This window comes from Falco naumanni, chromosome 3, assembly GCF_017639655.2.
Source record: "Falco naumanni isolate bFalNau1 chromosome 3, bFalNau1.pat, whole genome shotgun sequence".
In the NCBI taxonomy this organism is placed as follows: domain Eukaryota; kingdom Metazoa; phylum Chordata; class Aves; order Falconiformes; family Falconidae; genus Falco; species Falco naumanni.
The window spans coordinates 18319217-18337134 of NC_054056.1; the positions used below are offsets into that span (position 1 = coordinate 18319217).

At 39.6% G+C, this 17918-nt stretch overlaps 1 protein-coding gene across 2 annotated transcripts in view; it reads right to left on the minus strand.

Moving 5' to 3' along the window:
• Positions 1–2145: 2145 nt before the first annotated feature.
• LOC121084904 (tubulin polymerization promoting protein) overlaps positions 2146–17918 on the minus strand; it is a 66929-nt gene continuing 51156 nt past the window's right edge. The window contains exons 4-5 of one of the 2 annotated variants that reach the window (XM_040586957.1): positions 10491–10628; positions 2146–5899 (exon numbers count right to left, since the gene is read on the minus strand). In XM_040586957.1, coding sequence (XP_040442891.1) covers positions 5813–5899; positions 10491–10628 — 225 coding nt within the window. In that variant the 3' untranslated portion in view covers positions 2146–5812. Of the gene's footprint in view, positions 10629–17918 lie in introns of both variants that reach the window. The other variant, XM_040586958.1, reaches the window with a different exon arrangement.

Here is a 17918-nt window from a genome sequence, read left to right on the forward strand (position 1 = left end):
CGCCCCACTGTCCTGGCTGTGCTAGAATACCTGGTAGAACCTGGAGACAGCAGCCTGCACTTGGCATATCAACATGAGAGCAGGGGACCTACCTGATGCTGTTAGCGCTCAGTTCTGAAAACTTGGAACAGAAAGCCAGCAACGGTTAGGTGGCACTTCGTCAGTCCCATCTCAATAGGGCTACCTCTACACGTACAACCTCTGTGTAGTTAATACAACAGTAGTCCAACACAGAAAAAAAGCTAGCTGAAGTAATTGTGTTCCTGGAGTAAAGAGAACACATCCTGGGTGATGTTTATTTATTTTAAAGTCATGATGCATAAGTGGCCTGTAGGGCTGAGTGGGCATTCTAAAGGCTCTACATAAAAATAATAAAAAATGCTCAGTGCTTTTGAAATTACAGATCTTAGTGTCTAATATTCTCATATGGCAGAAGGGCACTACTACCTCCCCTTCCTTAGGGTCTTTGTGAATGGAAAAAAAATCTTGCTTTTTCCTTTAGTAATCTCTAAAGGTTCTGCTTCATCAGGTTTTTTACAGTTTCAGTAACCATACACGCTCAGAGATAAAAGGAGCTTTATCTGGCAGTCACACTATAAACAGAATATGGCCTCTATGCAGGAAGAAGAGTTATCCCAGGACGTAATTGTATTAGATTTCACTTAAAAGGCATTTCTAAAGAAGGTGTGTGAGCGCAGAGACCACTTCCAGTTTGAGAACTGGAGAAGAGACAGTGTAGCTGTAAGCTCTTTAGTTGTTTCCTTGTAGTTCCTAATCCAGTACTTCTACATTTCTAGAGCAGCACTGTGTCTGGGTTATTGTCACATTGTTGATTATGTTATTATGATGTTCTCAGTTCAATTAAATAACTTCAGTCTTCCGTTTCTTGAATAATCATGGTATTATTGCTATCATTCCCCAGTGGGAAGCTGAAGAATGTTGTTATTTATGAATAAAAAGTCCACATTTGCTTTTGAACATAAGATCCTTAAAACCATGTTCTGTGTAACAAATGACTTTCCTTGCAAGTAAAACATTTTCAACACCACTGAGAGAACGTGAGAGAAGTAACTCAGGCTTTTGAGACTGAGGACTAATCTTAAGTAGCTAGTTAAGAAGATATTGTTTCATCCCTGACTGCTGTGGGAAAAAGCGACGCACCTCACTTGTAAGACAGAAACAGCAAGATGTTCATTGATATAAAACATCAATTTAACAAAGTTTGACAGTAGATGTGACAGTGGTTTAACAAGATTTGATGGCAAGGTACACTTGACTATTTACTGCCTAGGGGACAGGGTCAGACAAAACTGTCAGGGAGACCCTCCCGCTGAGTCAGGAGGTTCAGAAAGGACCCTCTTGCATTCTAAACTCCTTGGAGAGGAGTCTGGGTGCAGCTAGATCCAGTCCTGGTCCCTGACCTGTCAGTGGTTTATGTCTAAAAGATTATATATGAGCAATCAATCCTTCGTATCACTTAGCTAAGATTTCAAAGTTTAGCATGCTATTAATTGCTTACCAAGAATCAGCAGCAAGGAATCTCTCAACCTTGAGGGGTACCTTGAGAGGTGTCCCTACTCAACAGGAGATCCTGGCATGCAGCCAGCTGCTGCGCAGGACAGCTCAGGGGGCCCTGGGCTGTCCACTATTTATGGGGTAAGGCAATCGACTTACAGTCATATGTGCATACCAGCCGTATTTCGGTGGGTGCATGCTCAACTAGCCCTCAGCTGCTGAGCATGATTTATGGCCCTTAGCTATTGTGTTGTTACCTGTCTCCCAAATTCCAGCTTGAGCCAGAGGCAGCCACAATGACCACCGATGGTGGCTATTGCTTCAGCAGAGAAGGGAGGGCGAGGACAGCACACCACCATCCTGACTGATTGCATTTGGTGGATCTCTGGCTGTTCAAGGATCACAGCGGAGTTCTCAAAATGTTAATGGTCAACTTTACTACTTATTAAAACTAGGAAAATAACTGATAAAGAAGAAATATAGTCTGCTTAGAATGAGAGAGCTGGTTCAGAGAGTATTTTGATGTAATTTATACATTAATTAGCAATTTGCTTAACATCCAAACTGCAAAATAAGTGTGGCTAACAAAGTTTATCAACAAATACCATTTACTTCAAGAAATCCAGCAGCTGATGTAGTAACACTTTTATTGATCACTTTACCAACTAAGGATACAATTTTACAGTCAGTCAACAGCAGTAACATACTTTATAAGAAGCTATGCTTTAAAAAATGGTGTTTACAATATGGATTTCACTACAGCTTTTCAAGCCAAGCTTTTACAGTGCTAATCAAACAACTGCTATACTTGAACATTTTCCCTAAAACATCAACAATAATGTTGTAGACAAAGTAGCTTTTCTATTAATGTGGATTTAGAATTTAACAAGACAACTTTTAAAGGTTTAAAACATCCACAACGTTGTCATTACTTTAACATTCACACTGATAAAGTGATACACTTAATACTTCCTAGCATTAATAAACAGTGTAAAAATATATTGCATATATATATATATATAAATTTGTTTCCTTTTCCTGAAAAAACCTAGTACAAACTAGTAGTATATGATCCCCCCTTCAAGTTTCTTTTACTTATTTTAAAGATTGAATAGTAGTAGTTTTAAATTAACAGAAAAAAAGATGTGGAAATAGAGAATCACTGTTGTGCTCTCCCATAACCTCGTCATGGTTACTAAGCATATTAACCCCTTGGTAATGGTGGTTCCATTTTTGCTAACATCAGTTAGAATTTTGGCACTGACTGCAGTGGGGATAAGATATTGCCCAGTGCACTCTGCACTGGGTGATGCCTGACCCCCTTCATCAAGTGATTAAAAATGTTTGCTTAGGATATAATTTATCTATTATAGTTACAATTAAGAAATACTATGCTCAAGTTGTTCATTTGTAATAATGGAAAAAAAAAAGGTTCAGTGTTAAATTAGTGAGGAAAAAAGTAAACTTGTCAGGTTAAATGATCATGTAATATTCTTACCGTATTGAAAATTTCACAGTGAACACAGTAGGCTAGTACAGCTGAATGTTAATGTTTGCAATGCCTGCAATTATAAATATTGCAGGTAATTAATAGCACACAGCAGCTTCCTGGTTAATGAAAGACAAATGAAACTAAGAACAAGAAATAGTAAGATTCACTGAAAGTTTTTATCATACTGTACAGCGCTCCAAGGAAGACTATGTCAAGACCTATATCCATATCACAACTATTTAATGATTAAATTTTTTAGTGTTCTAGGTAATCAAAGATAAAACAGTTTTGCCTCTACACTTTACAATTAGGTCCTGACAGCATGCACATTCAGATTTGTGCAAAAAAAGAATGAAAACATCTAAACCAAATTAGAAATGGATGTAGGAACAGCATGGACAGATGACCAAGCCAGCAAAGGAATAAAGCATAATGTGGATAAATAAATGGTTCACGACTGAAGAAACCCAACCTCAAACATTCAAAAATTACATTTCTGTATAAATATATATTTCTCCTGTAATATTTAAATCTGTGAAACCTAAAACCTTGCTAAGAATAAACTTCAATATACTTATCCAACATTGACCATTTCTCTGCTTTACAGAATGTACTTTGTATTATAAGCATTATACAAAACATTTTCCCTGCTGCAACAGTTTGCCAAAGCTGACATATTCCAAACCCAGCACAAAGACAGACACAAGCACACTTGCTGCATCCTATAACTTGTTCTTCTCTATGACCCTGATATTTCATACACAAATGGAAGCATACAGAAACTCACTGGATGTAAAGTGAAGCTTAAAATAATTCACCATTGTGGGGATACAGACGGCCATCTTTTTTCTTGTTTTGTTGATCATCCATAATATAATTCCTGATCAAAATGTAAAGATGGATGAAGTATGAGTGGTTTTAGGGCTACTTTTAAAATTAACTTTAATGTAACTTTATTTTCATTTGTGATCTGCTCTGAAAAAGTGCAAAGTAATAGAAAAATCTCAAATAAAGTTAACTGAAGGGAAGGGCAATTTATCATAAGTGTTATCTTTAAGACCTTTACAAATGCTTACAACAAAACTTACTTTGTACAGTGCCATGTGCTTTACAGTAACTCACAAAAAGAGATGTTGTATAACTATTTGAAAATTTATTCATTGGCTGTATACCTGCAATGGAATATGGTAGGTGCTTAACATTTTTCCAGATCAGGTTAGTCAGTTGGGCATTTCAGTGTCAATTTCTAAATGTAAGGTATTTAAAGAAAAAAAAGAAAAAAAAAAAAGCTTTTTTGTATTCTTGGTGCTCATGTATATATATGCTGCAAAGTAGTGCATGTGTATGATTGTGAAAAAGAATTAATTTTTTAGAAAAAAATCATTTCAGACTACCAGTATTGCGAAAGTCTGTCAACAGTCAGAAAACAGGCTGGGGGTTTTGCCCTTTTATTTATTATCAGGCTTGCTCTTGCTAAAGTCTTCCTAAAGTGGATGATCAATTAGTTTGAATGAAACAAGCTAATTCAAATGTTTTCTGACAACAAAGTAAAGAGTTACACTATAAACTTGTTTTGAAATACACCTCCATATGGATTTTGAAGCAATATAGCCAAGGTAATATACTGAAAAACATGAAAAAACCCCAAATATATTACAGTTATTTCTCCCGGCAAAACCAAATTACTTGAACAACTAAGACATGGAAGTTCTAGCTGCAATATTCTTTAGCTTCCCAAAAAACTACTCCTAGCTGGAACATCTTTCAAAGCATTGTTTTTGAGTTTAATGAGTAAGCATGACCACAACTAAAGGTCACTTACTAGTTCTGGGATTCTGAAGACTTAAAAAGAACATCTCGGTCCGCCATTTCCAGCTTATACTGGGTAAGCCAAATGGGCACTTGGGAGTGCACAGCATGACTAACTGAATGTCTAAATGCTATTTTATGGGCAAACATTCCAAATACAGGAGGTACACATATCAAGTTGAGGCACTCCAGACTATGAGAACTTCGCATGAGTTTGAGATCCGTCACTGTGTTTCAGGTATTTAATTTTATAAAGGGCAAGATTTAAGTCCATAAGCATTGTATGACAGTCCTGTTTCCTCTTCCCACCTCAACGTACCATAACTACGCTTACTAACTGATGATAAACAACTGTGTATACGTACTGAGCGTCCACTTGCATCATAAAGTTGGTGCAAGGGAAAAAGTAAGGCCCATGCAGGGCAAAATTTTAAATGGTCTTTTGAAAGCAGTTGGAGGAAATCTTGCTTTCACTCTGACTCTCCCCTCCTTCCTCACTAGAATTTCTTCTTGTCACACCAAGACAATGTTAGAAACACTGAAGAGTGATTTCCCCCAGAAATAGGAACAGGGTAGACATGTAAAACAACAAAAGCCTCCTTAGATCTCTACCTTTATGCTATGGAGGGAGAATAGCAGTGTCACCAACTGGCCAAGCTGAACAGCATTGGCTGAAGGACAAGGGTATGGCCTTAGTAAGATGTAAGGTTTGGATCAACATCTATATGGTTTAATTACTTAGCTGGATCCAAAGAGTATGTGTACGCTCACACAAACTTGTACAAGTCTTGTATATTACATTACTTATTACCAACTAACAGATGAGCCAAGAACACAATATTTACACTACAAATAACGTACACAAAGGTGTAGCTATTTTGGCACACGTGCAAGGCTAACAGTCAGTTAAGAGGACATGTACTAGTGCAACACGTTACATTTCCTCTATCGTGAAGGTAAAAGGTTTCTCGGCCAGTGCAAACAGAGAATTCTCATTCACGGATGACAGGCACATGCCCCACACATGCATGCATCACTGAAAGGCAGAGTTATGTTTTGAATTTCATAAATTAAAATTCCTAACTATAACAAGCCTTAAGGAAAAAAAAAACCTATAAATTACAACTTTAAAGCTTTGGTTTTGGAGAAAGATACATAAGGATTTTTCTTTACAGATCCTGGGATATACCCACCACTTGCAAGCCAACCCCTTGGCAGTCACTTGCCTTTTAGTTCTGGCTAATTCCAGCTACCATTTAAAAAAAAATTAATTGAGCCAATAAAGAGAAGATATGGGTGACTGAAATGCTAATTCATGAACAAAGCTTTCTATAATGTCAAAACGCTGTCAGAGGAATTTTTAATTTAGGTAAGGTCAGTAAAATACATGGAAAATACCATACTTCAATCCAAAATATCTTTGAAGGACAATCTCTATGGTGATGAAAAACACAAGTTGTGACATATCAGTAATTTTGAAACCTCCCTTTCCCTAAAGTGAAAAAGAGGTAAGAAATACTGTTGGTTTAAGAAAAAAACATTAACAGTGGCTAGATCTTGGCCACTGTCCAACGTTCAACATTTCCTTTGAGATTCCAAATATTTGATTACGATTAATTACAACTGTTTACATAGGACTGTTGAAACCATGTCTGTTTTTTAACATCTGCTTCTCAGTAACACTACTGTGGTAACTCTGACAGCCACAAAAAGCAGGACAATAATTTTTGTTTCTGATATTTCCATGTTGATAAGATTGTTGCAAAACTCTCAACAAGTAATGGAGTGACCAGAAGGAATTAGTAAGCAAGCACTAGTAAGAAAACCCATTTGACTTCTGCATATTTTATTTTAAGACGACGTTACTTTTAGAGAATGATTTGTAAGGACTATTCTTTTGCCTCTCTATTCATCTGTTTCTTGTCCTCAGTTTTGCAAAGGATTTGGTGGCCAGGTTAAGCCTCAGTGGAGATACAGGCAAATTGTGTACTCACCTAGTATTTACGGGTTTAATTTTAAATTAACGGTGTAATTTGAGTTTATTCTTTAAGGCAGTTATTGCTAAAACTACCTGAACTTTCTGATGACATCTCTTTTGGTAGCAGGTTCAGCAGTAACGAAAGCAAATTAGGAACAACAGGATTTTACAGAATATGTCACACAGAAGGGTGCTGCGTAGTATAAGATGCTGAAAATCAGACTGGAAGGTTAGATGGAATGAGTTGAGATGCCCCAAAAAAGGAGATGATTTTAAACTTTGTAGGATACCCATGTCTTTACTTCAGACATGATATTTAGTTACAGTCTGGAGTATGGCACACAGGAAGAGCATATGCTCTACACCACTTCAAGTGCTGAAAACTGGTTACCTCCTACAACTCCTGAGCTATCCCTTCCCCTCATCTCTGAGGTACCAGCTGTACTTGCTGTCCTGAGAGTCAAGGGCATGGCAGGTGAACAAGAAAATGTACTTTGCCTCATTCCCAAGCAGGCCTGGAATGTATGGCTAACTTTCAAGCCAGTATTTAGGCCTTTAATTTCCTACAGATATTAGTGGAAAAGAGCTTAAGAAGGTGGCTGAACCCCTAATACAGCTGCATCTGGTACTTTTATTCATAGCCCTTATCTTCCACACCAAATAAAGGGAGAAATCTTTGCAAAGTACTGTCTTTCCAGCCACAACTTTGTTTTGTCACTGTTGCATCAGAATGACTTCTTTTCATGCATCTGTTTTATTGAGTTTTTTAAACTATCCAACTGTAGAAAAAGTGTGCTCCTCAAAATAAAATACCACTGCTTGAGGCATCTTTTCAGGTCCTGATCCAAAGCTTACTCACCACTGAGAGTATTTCAAAGAACTCTGCATCAGGCCCATACAAAGTGCTTTGGTGCATAGCAGGGATTTTATACGGTACAAGTAATGCAAAGTAAGCACTGGCAGAACCTCAGGTAGTTCTATCAGCCTCTTCTGAGCAAACAGAGTAGTTCAATTTCTAGTCCATGTCAGCTCGGGTCTGTCCACATTCTCAATTCCTTCACCTGCCTTCTATCTTCAGAGCATGATGGCCTCTCTCATACTGTGAACTAGCAGCTTAAAAGCGAATCATACCTTACAAACTGCCTAACCAACTACTCCTCTTGTGTAGCAACAGCCTTGTGCTACTAACACTCAGTATGTGGTACCTGAGGAAGTCCGTCACTTGTGCACCTCAGGGTAAGTACCACTAGATGTGCCTGACTGGGAACTAGCTAGGAACCAACAGCCAGATGAGCAAGCTGAGAGGGTCCTGCAGTAGGCTGGACTTCACCCTTCACTCGGGCTGGGGCCGTTAGCAGTGAGTTATGAGTCAAGTTTTAAAGTCAGTGGGAAGAACAGGGACACTGGTTTTGCCTGTAACTTAGCTGAAGGATTTATCAAGGGTTAGAGGCTCAGCCTTTTTATTCATAAAAAACAGGACTCTCCTGGAGACTTCTTCATGTGCACAGGCACCAGTGATTGGAAGAAGGTTCTCCACGTTTAGACAGTTCGCTACCATGCTGGAATGATTCAGTCATTGCTGGGATCACAGTACACTATTTTCTGCCTCAGAGCGTGACAGGTCAGCCGTGCAACAAAGGAGTGGATAATCCTTCATTCCATGGAAATTTTTCTTCAAGAACAATGGGTAACTCTTTGAAAGGCTTCACGAAGCTGGATGCCTCTCATCCTGCACATCCTTACATACATCAAAAATCTTCCCAGGTAACCAGAGTCAACCATGGGAAAAGTCATTTAAATCTTTACACAAACATGTGCCGAGTTTTGGCAAACTTCCCTCCCTCTTCAAAACAAACACCAAAATAAATTGTAAACAAAGAAAATCTCCAAGTCTACAAGGAAGTCCTTGCCTTTGTTTGCTATTGGTGTTTTGGTTTCAGGCTGATGTATGGGCTCAAAGGGTCACTGAAGGCAAAGTTACAAGAAAGGCAATTCTATGTCAGAAAAAAAAAACAAAATGTGAACAAGTTAAGGGCTGAAAACCTCTGTTTCTGGACACTGGCCAAATACAGACTGTTGACCTGCCTGGCACATAACAACACACACTGCTCACTGCATTTTATGTACTGTGAGTGGGATGCCAATAAGGGCTGGGGGAAAGCAATAAATTTGTTAATCTTTCATCTGGGTCAAACATTTAAATCAGTGCATGAACTCTTTTTGAAGAAAAGCAAAGCAGAACTGCTAGCAGCTGTTTCTGAATACTGAAAATCTTATCTTTCATAATTTTAGAGAAGCACATTAATACATTAGGGTTCAGCTCTTGTGGAAAATTAGACCAGCCTCTTCTCTCCTTTTTAACAAATATAAAAACCGAGTTATTCTTACTCCTTCCTGTTCAGCAGTTTTGACATTCTGGGCCCCAGGCAGGTCACACTTAGCTGCCTGTACCTTAAGCCTGTGAAATTGGTTCTCCTTCTATAGCAGTGGAAAGCCATTCCTGTCAATTACTCCCAAGTCAGGCAGTAAAAGTGAACAGAAAATCAAATCCCTTGTCTTCAAACAAACCTAACATAAAATGTAGCCCAGTTATAATAGTACATTTTTGTAGGAAAATACATGGATATTAATTGCAAATGTCCTTATTCCAATGGGCCATAAACTTTCCTTACGTCCTAGCTTAAAGGGTACATAAGCTAATGTATGTGCATAATAACATTCACTTAATAGCAACCTGTTTAGTCATAATAAATATTTTAAAGCATTATTAGCTTAATGCCCCCTTCATTTCAAATGTGAGCTAATAAAAACTTGAAAACAGACTGCAAAAAGCTTTAATAGACTTTCTTAGTAATGTCTTGTTCCTCACCTCTCAAGTTAGTACAAAAGCTCCAGCCAAATCCACCCAGTCAGAACGATGCTACAGTACACACAGTATCAAGCACAAAGTATAGACAGGAGGAAAGTAAGGACTGGTATTTTCCACCTCTTTTTGTTGACATAAAATACTTTAGAACCTATACTGTCCTAGAAATAGCTTTTGTTTTGTTTTGTTTTTTTGATGAGTGGTGTACGACATTTACAGGCTAGCACCTTGTGTGTTACAACCACTTACTCCCCAGTAGTATATTGTTGAACGTTTTAAGGAAAGTGACAGGTCCCATATAAGACATTTTTTAAAAGGCCCCAAACAGTAGTCTAATCAAACTGCATAAATAATGGGATACTCTTCAGAAAAACTGCTACGGAAGACCCTCTTTTCAAGAGGTTCTCTTTGACATCTTCAGGACAACTGGACATTTAGGAATGTTTGAGATATTTTGCTTGAATTGACAAAGTGTGGTATAACCGCTTTTGACTTTGGGTGGTATTTTTTTGTCTAAAGTTCAACAAAACAATGCATTTTTTGTACCTATATATTTATTTTTGCCAATATATGCATGAGGAATGTAATGAAGTGGCATTGTGCTGCAAGTAGCTCAGCAGATGTTGAAATCAGTTCCAGTTCCTGAAAACAACTTCTTGACGACAGTCTTAGCATTCACAATAACCAAAACATGTGGGATTCATCTACATCATCCTTACAAATATACTCTCCTTCCCCTTCTCTTTCTCCCTCTGTGTTGTAGACCCTCAGCCTTACTTGCTTCCTTGTACTTTATGATCGTATGTGCCTGCATGCTTATAGCCAGATACATATCCTGAAGCATCCACCAGATCTTCTCGGCCAGCTTTGCCTTTTCCTTTCCCACTGGGATCAAACCTCTCTTTGTGAGAACCCGTGAATTTTGACGTATCTGTAAGGCGTGATACAGTTGGAGATGATACCGCTTTCTATTGGAAGAAAAGAGAAGAAACAATAAACCCTCATCAAAAATCAATTATTCTTAATACAGATATTTGAACATGCTACTAACATTTAAATCTTTGTAACGATGGAGACTATGTAAATGTCTACTCACTTCCAGCAAAAGGATACCAAAAAATGTTTGTTTCCTGCTGTTACATACAATAACAATCAGATAGACAAGAACAAAATAGTACAAGTTATGTCAAAAACTTTTGGAAGAAACTTTCAATAGGAGATACTTCTGAGTAATAATCAAGTTCTAAGCACCAGAGATATGAAGAAGTCACAGGGAACAGCCGTGTTCAAAACCCATTATGTCAACATCTGAGCATAAATAAGCCTGGCCCCACCAACACAGAAAAGCAAACCAATACAGCTTCAATTCACCGCTTCAAGAGACAAATTCCTTCTAAACTCTAGGAGTCCTGAAAGAAGTAACAAACTAGAAGGACTGAAAGTTATTTTCAGTGTTAGCAAATTAGCAGTCTATAAAATGGCACTGAGCAAAGACTTCCCTTTGCATTGCTTCCACTGAGTCATATCAGGCTACTTAAAAATCAAACTTCTGATGTTATTGAGACAAAGAAAATTTGACTACACAAACAGAAAGAAAAAGATATTTCACAGAACAATACAGGAGCATGCTAACCTGTGTGCTTGGACTAGGAGTAGTCTCTTTGATCCTTAAGTTTACACTTAAAATCAGAAAAGAAAGGGCACTAAAGAGAAAACAAAAGATTTTTGCATAGTGGTGGAAATGGAGCCAAGATGAGCAGACTGGTAAAATCTGGGTATCTTTCTTTTGCGCACCATCCTGTTAGGGTGCATTTTAGAGACAAAAGTGACATGGGGTTCACTGCAGTGAAGTAAATGCTCTGGGAAACTTATATTTCATCCAAAAACTCATTCCCCTTCGAGCCATTCTCAGCCCAAATAAATGCTCATTAATGAGACCTAACAGACTTTCAAAGTAACACATAGCTCTTCCATAGGACGACACATGTCAAATATCTTTTAATGCTGAACATTAAAAGACCAGAGACTTGGAAAAGATGCTTGAATCTGTACCAAGAGGAACAGGATACTTGGATTCAGTTAGACTGGGAATGAATGACATAACTTGTACACCATGGAAGCCACACATCCTCCACAGTTACATAAAAGCTGTTTTGAGGGCATTTGTCCACATACGTAACTACTTAATCAGAATCTCATGTTGTAAACTTCTGCTTTTCTCCCTCCAAACATACCCAATGTGTGAGACAAGACTGCACCTCTCTGCAGTGTTACTTTTGCATAAGGCCCTGAGGGAAAGAATGTTCAGAGGTGCGAGTTCTGTCACTATCCAAAAGAAACTGAGCACCAGAACATTCATTTCTCAGAACAGCAATATCTTTAGGGACTTCAAACTTGCAGTCTCGGAGTACTATCTGCATCAGAGGTTATTTATCTATATTGAAAAACAGAAATGAAGACAATGCCTAGGAAGAAGTGCTGCTTCTGAACACCTGCAGTTTTCTTGTCCATGTTGGCCTGCTAGTACCTTATAACCAGGAAACCTGTATTCACAGTAGAGCTAATTAAAAAAATATACCCTATGATCAGTAATTGTGTTAGCGGCCCAGCTAAAGAAAGATGAAAATGCAATAAAAATGTATAAACTGAGACATCAAAAGCAGCAAAGTAAAAACTCCAGATCTGTTGCCCAGCTGAGAATTTGTTCTTTCCAGTTGTACACACAGCAGACAACAGAACCAAAGGATTGTCCAGCCACTGGAAATTACTGTTGTTAGGAAAAGTAAGTTTCTCGAGGAAAACAAAGACACACACTTCTGTAAGATAACAGCATAAGCTGTTAGCTTCACCCTGGGCAAAGGCACTAGGAATTCTGTGGTACTTTAAGTCTTACTTGTGAATCGCTGTTTAGTTTGGTAGTGGAAGGGAAACATGGGGGGCTTATACCTTGAACAAGAATTCTGGCACAAACCAGTAGAAATAAGCTTCTGTATGGTGTAGCGTTTCCTGTTATGCAGTGTTCAGGAGTAAGAACCCAGCCACTGCTGGGAGACAAGCTGTCAGACTGTTTGGTGGACGACATGAAGCATCTATACTAGTGGGCAGTATACATGTATACTAGTATACCTAGCACATAGTACACCTAACTCATGTAAATACACAGGCTCCCTGTTTCACCTTCGTTTTAAATCCCCTGCAGGTCATAACAGCTGCAGGAGCATACTAATAAAGGCTGACTCTAGGACAGAATACATGTGGGGAAGTTTCTTATGCTTGGTTATTACTAGATCATTCTCCCTCAAACGAATGTATGATGCTTCCTACTAAAGGCATTTTCTTAACTATTAGCACACTTCTTGTGTGTTCTTAACAAACTTACTATGAAGACAATGAAGATCCTACTTGTGACTCTCCTCATGTAAGCCAGCAAGCAAAAAGCCATGGTACAATACTTGCCAAAGTGTCTTTCATCATCCCCAACAGCAGAAGCAGCTGCTATACAAGATGCAAGAAAGCTTATCATATAATCAAAGGACTAAACTTTGCTCTATGTTTACTTAGATAACACTATTGCTAAAAGCCACAGTGATAAAAGCTGTTTGTACTGTAAAAACTCCAAATACAAGACGGGCAGCATTCAGTATACAGTTAATTAAAACTTAACACATATTCACTTTCCTTATATTTCACCACCACTACTTTATGGAAAATCAGTTTTCTCTAAATGTGTATACATTCTGCATTCTCACAGAGAGAGGTCTCAGAAACTCTAGCTGACTGTCTTTACCAAATCAATTCTCAGAACAGACTTCTGTTCTGAGAATGTGTCATGGTAAGTTTGATTACTATTTGGAAAAAGAACAACAGGTTCTGCTCCTCTGTTTCAAAGGGTTTGCATGATGAGTATGAAATTTGCCTCAATACCCAAATTACAATAAAAATAAGTAAGAATTATGGTACAATAACATAACTGTAACAGACTTACTAATACTTGTATGACTGCAATATGAAAGGAATGCCCATGTATTAACATACAAGAAGAAACAGTAAAACAAGAATTAATAGAATGGCCTGTGTGAAGAATGAAGGACATTCCCAGGAAATTACTCCCAGGACATCATTCCCAGTGGCCAACCTTGAGGAATGTGGTGTTTATATCAAGACAGCCTGCACTTTTGGTAAGACCACAACACAGACAACTTCTTGGGGCTGGGGGGGTGGGTGCATCCTAACAACAAGACGTTAGCAACAAGGTTGCAGTGTGCCACATGATCCTTTCCTTCTCCTGATAAGTCTACTGGGAAAACAGGTACACATTTCAAACCAACAAGGGAAACAGACGATGGGCAACAGCTTGGCAAATTAATAAAATACAATCTTTTTGTCCTTATTATACAGTTATATTATTATTATCTATTTAATAAAATTATATTATTATTATATATATAATATATATAATAATATATATTATACAGTTAAATAAAACCTAAAAAACCCTAAAGCATCAGCACAACAAACATCACAAATGCAGAGCATGAACAACAGCAATCCCATATCCTGTGTTCTTTCAGCCTGGGATGCATTAGAAGGCTTCCTGCATCGCAGGAGTCACAGTATGTGAAATGAATATAAAGGCAGCAGCTGCAAGGCAGACACTTTCTCTAAATTGTTTGTAACCGAGTAAGAACTGCAGCCTTTTCCTAAGTTGCATGTGAAGTCAGTGGTGTACCTGTTCCCACACATGACAGAACATTACAACTGAAAGACGACAGTCCCCGTTGGTTTCCTGCTGGCATAATTTCTGTGAAATGGGAGGCTCACTTTCTTTCCAACAATACAAAATTCAAGCAATTTTAATTCCTTGTACAACATGCTCACTCCCTGAATTGATCTATCCATATGAAAGACTAGAGACAATGAGATGCCACCATAAAACTATGCAGAACACCCCATTTCTCCTTTTTCTTCTTTGATGTTTCTTATGATGAATGTGTATCCATTAAAAAGAGAATATTGCTTCCACTTCAAGCTCACATGAACATTACACAGAAGGGCCACCTGCAATCTAAGCATCCTGCCAACATGCTTTCTTTCCAAAAAGCCTTTGTAGATACAAACCAGAATACACAGAGACTTCATGTCTGTCTTGGACTCCTCAACCAGAAGCAATCTAGCGGTACTATGTTATCACAGAATCATAGACGGGTTAAGGTTGGAAAAGACCTCTGGAGGTCATCTGCCCCAAACCCCCACCTTCTCACCTACAGCTGGTTGCCAAGAACTGTGTCCAGATGGGTTGTGAGTATCTCCAAGGGTGGACACTCAACAACCTTCCTGGGCAACCTGCGACAGTGCTTGGTCATCCTCACAGTGAAAAAGTGTTTCCTGATGTTCAGAGGGAACCTCCTGTGTTTCATCTGTGCCTACTGCCTTGTCCTGTCACTGAGCACCACTGAAAAGAGCCTGGCTCTGTTCTCCTCTTTACATCCTCCCTTCAGGTATTTATATACACAGATGAGATTCCCTCTGAGCCTTCTCCAGGCTAAACAGTCCCAGCTCTCTCAGCCTTTCCTCATAGGAGAGATGCTCCAGTTCCTTAATCATCTTCCTGGTTCTTCACTGGACTCTCTCCAGTAGCTCCATATCAGTCTTCTAGTGCTGGGGAGCCCAGAGCTGAAGGCAGCACTCCAGACGTGACCTCACCAGTGCTGAGAAGAGGGGTAGGAATACTTGACAAGTGTTTTGTATACTTAGCAAAGTATACTTTGCCTAGTGCAGCCCAGGACACCAGTAGGCTTCCATGTGGCAAAGGGACATAGTTCTAGTTCAATTCCATGTCCACCGGGACGCCCGGGTCCTTCCCTGCCCAGCCGCCTTCCAGCCAGCGGCCCCCAGCACATCCCGGCTGGTGCCTGCGGCCGCTCCTCACCAGGTGCGGGACTTTGTGCCTCTCCTTGCCGAGCCTCCCCAGGCTCCTGCAGCCCGTCCCTCCAGCCTGCCCGGGTCCTGTGGGATGGCAGCACAGCTCTGGCCCGTTGGCCACCCGCCCAGAGCCTGTGCCGTCATCCGCCTCGCTGGGGGTGCGCTCTGCCCACCCCCCAGATCACCGATGAGGCCGTTGGACAGGAGGGGACCCAGCGCGGAGCCCCGGGGTACGGCACTAGCCACCGGCCTCCAGCTGGGCTCTGTGCCGCTGGCGGGCACTGCCAGGGCCTGGCCATCCAGCCCGTGCCCAACCCACCTCGCTGTCTGCTCGCCTGGGCCCTGCACTCGCAGCCTCGACCGTGCCAAAGGCCCTGCTGAAGGCCAGTGGACACTGCCCACTGCTGTCCCCACACCTACCAGGCCAGGCATTTAATCATGTAAGTTAACCAGGTGGGTCAAGCATGAATTCCCCTTGTCGAAGCCATGCTGGCTACTCCGACGACTTTCTTGTCCTTCATGTGCCTGGAAATGGTTTCTAGCTTTTCAATCACCTTCAGTGCCCTAAGGTGGCAAGTTTATTCATAAAAGGTTCCTGTATGAGCTGATGACTTATTTTTAGTGAACTGCCTTTATGAACCAAATATGCACCCAACTTGTTTTTATCAAAATGCTTTTTCTGTTTATGAACAACAAAACCAATCATGGTTTTGAATTGAGCAAAACTGGAATTGAGCAAAGGGCAAAAACAATTAAAAGTGTAGCTGGGAACTCATTCCGTGCAGGCCAGCTGTTCATTACCAATTGCACATGGGCATTGGAAGGCAAATAAAAAACAGGGTGTGAGGGGAGCTGACCGTCTCTCATCACTGAGGAGAAGTGTCGGAAGAAACACAGTGAACAGCACAAAGGGCTGTATGAAGATGATTTCCATCTTAGCAAGTCAACACTCTCTCTTCTTTTTCACAATGAAACAAAAAAATTATTCTCTTTTTTCATACAGCAGGTCTGCTTGAACTGTTCACTATCTGGAGTAAGTTATATATCTCTAGTTACATTTTTCTAAAGGCAATAAATTACTTTGGGCCAACCTCCTCCTTTCCCTTTTGTGAGCCCACAGAAGCCTCCACCATTTTCCTTCTCTTATTTGCACACACAGTTAACCACAAAGTTTGCATATCACAGAAGATGCACATGAACTTGATTTTTTTTTTTTAAACTTTCTCTTTAAGAGGAAAGTTTTACTTAGCACAACAGAACCAAATATAATGTCTGTGCAAGCTCATTTTGGAACAGCAAATGAATCAACCAAAGATACTCTCAAAAAATATTAAGACTTCTGTCCTCCAAGACCAACCATTGTTCGCTTCACTCAGTTATTTCCATTAACACAAGACAGCTGCTATAATTTCCATGTCTTTGCCTCTGTCAAAAGAAGAGATCACTGAAAAAAGATTCATTCTTTTGTTTGTTTTGTTCAATCATCAAGCTTGTATTTTTACTGGTATTTTGCTGTACCATTGTGCTGGTTCTAATCTTAAAAACATCTTTCAAAAATGGTCATTGTTCCTTCACTGCCAGTTTCCAACCAAAGAGGGTGTCACATGACCTCCAAGTTCAAGGAAACATCTCAGATGAGTCAGGAAAGGTATGCATGCCTTCTGTCTCTTTCAGCTACATCTCCTCTCACATCAAAACCTCACTGGGAAGATCAGAACAGGCCACAGTCTCAAGAGTCAGCTATGGGAAATAAAAAGAAAATTTATCTAAAAAAAGAAATTTTATTCAGACTCGTAAGAGAATAAGAGGAGGGGAGGTAAGTCTTAGTCCTGTCCTCAACAGAGGGGTGATATTAGAAATAGCGTGAGTTCAGAAGTACACAAGAGAAGGGGGTGGGAGGGAGAAGATTATGAACACAATTTGGAAGATGGGAAATTCCAACTAGACACAGAAAAGAATTCTTCATCACTGTGATTGGTCAAGCACAGAAACTGCTTACCTGGAGAGACTGAGGACTGGAGATTATAAGAACTTGAAATCATGAAGCCACAGAACAATTTAGGTTGGAAGGAACTTTTGATAAAAGTCCTTATCTAGCCTAAGCCTAAGCCCTTCACACAGCAAGGCCCAAATAACTGAAGAAGTTTCTGTGTAAGCTTAACGCCTGCAAAGACAGAGGTTCCACAGCTTCTGTGGGCAACATGTTCTAGTGTTTGACCACATTTGGGTAAAAACCAAAATAATAATAATAATAAAAATATCAAACAACCCATCCAAATTACCAATTAGCCATGTTCCAACTTCTGTCTGTCTGCAACAGCCCTCATACCAGAGAG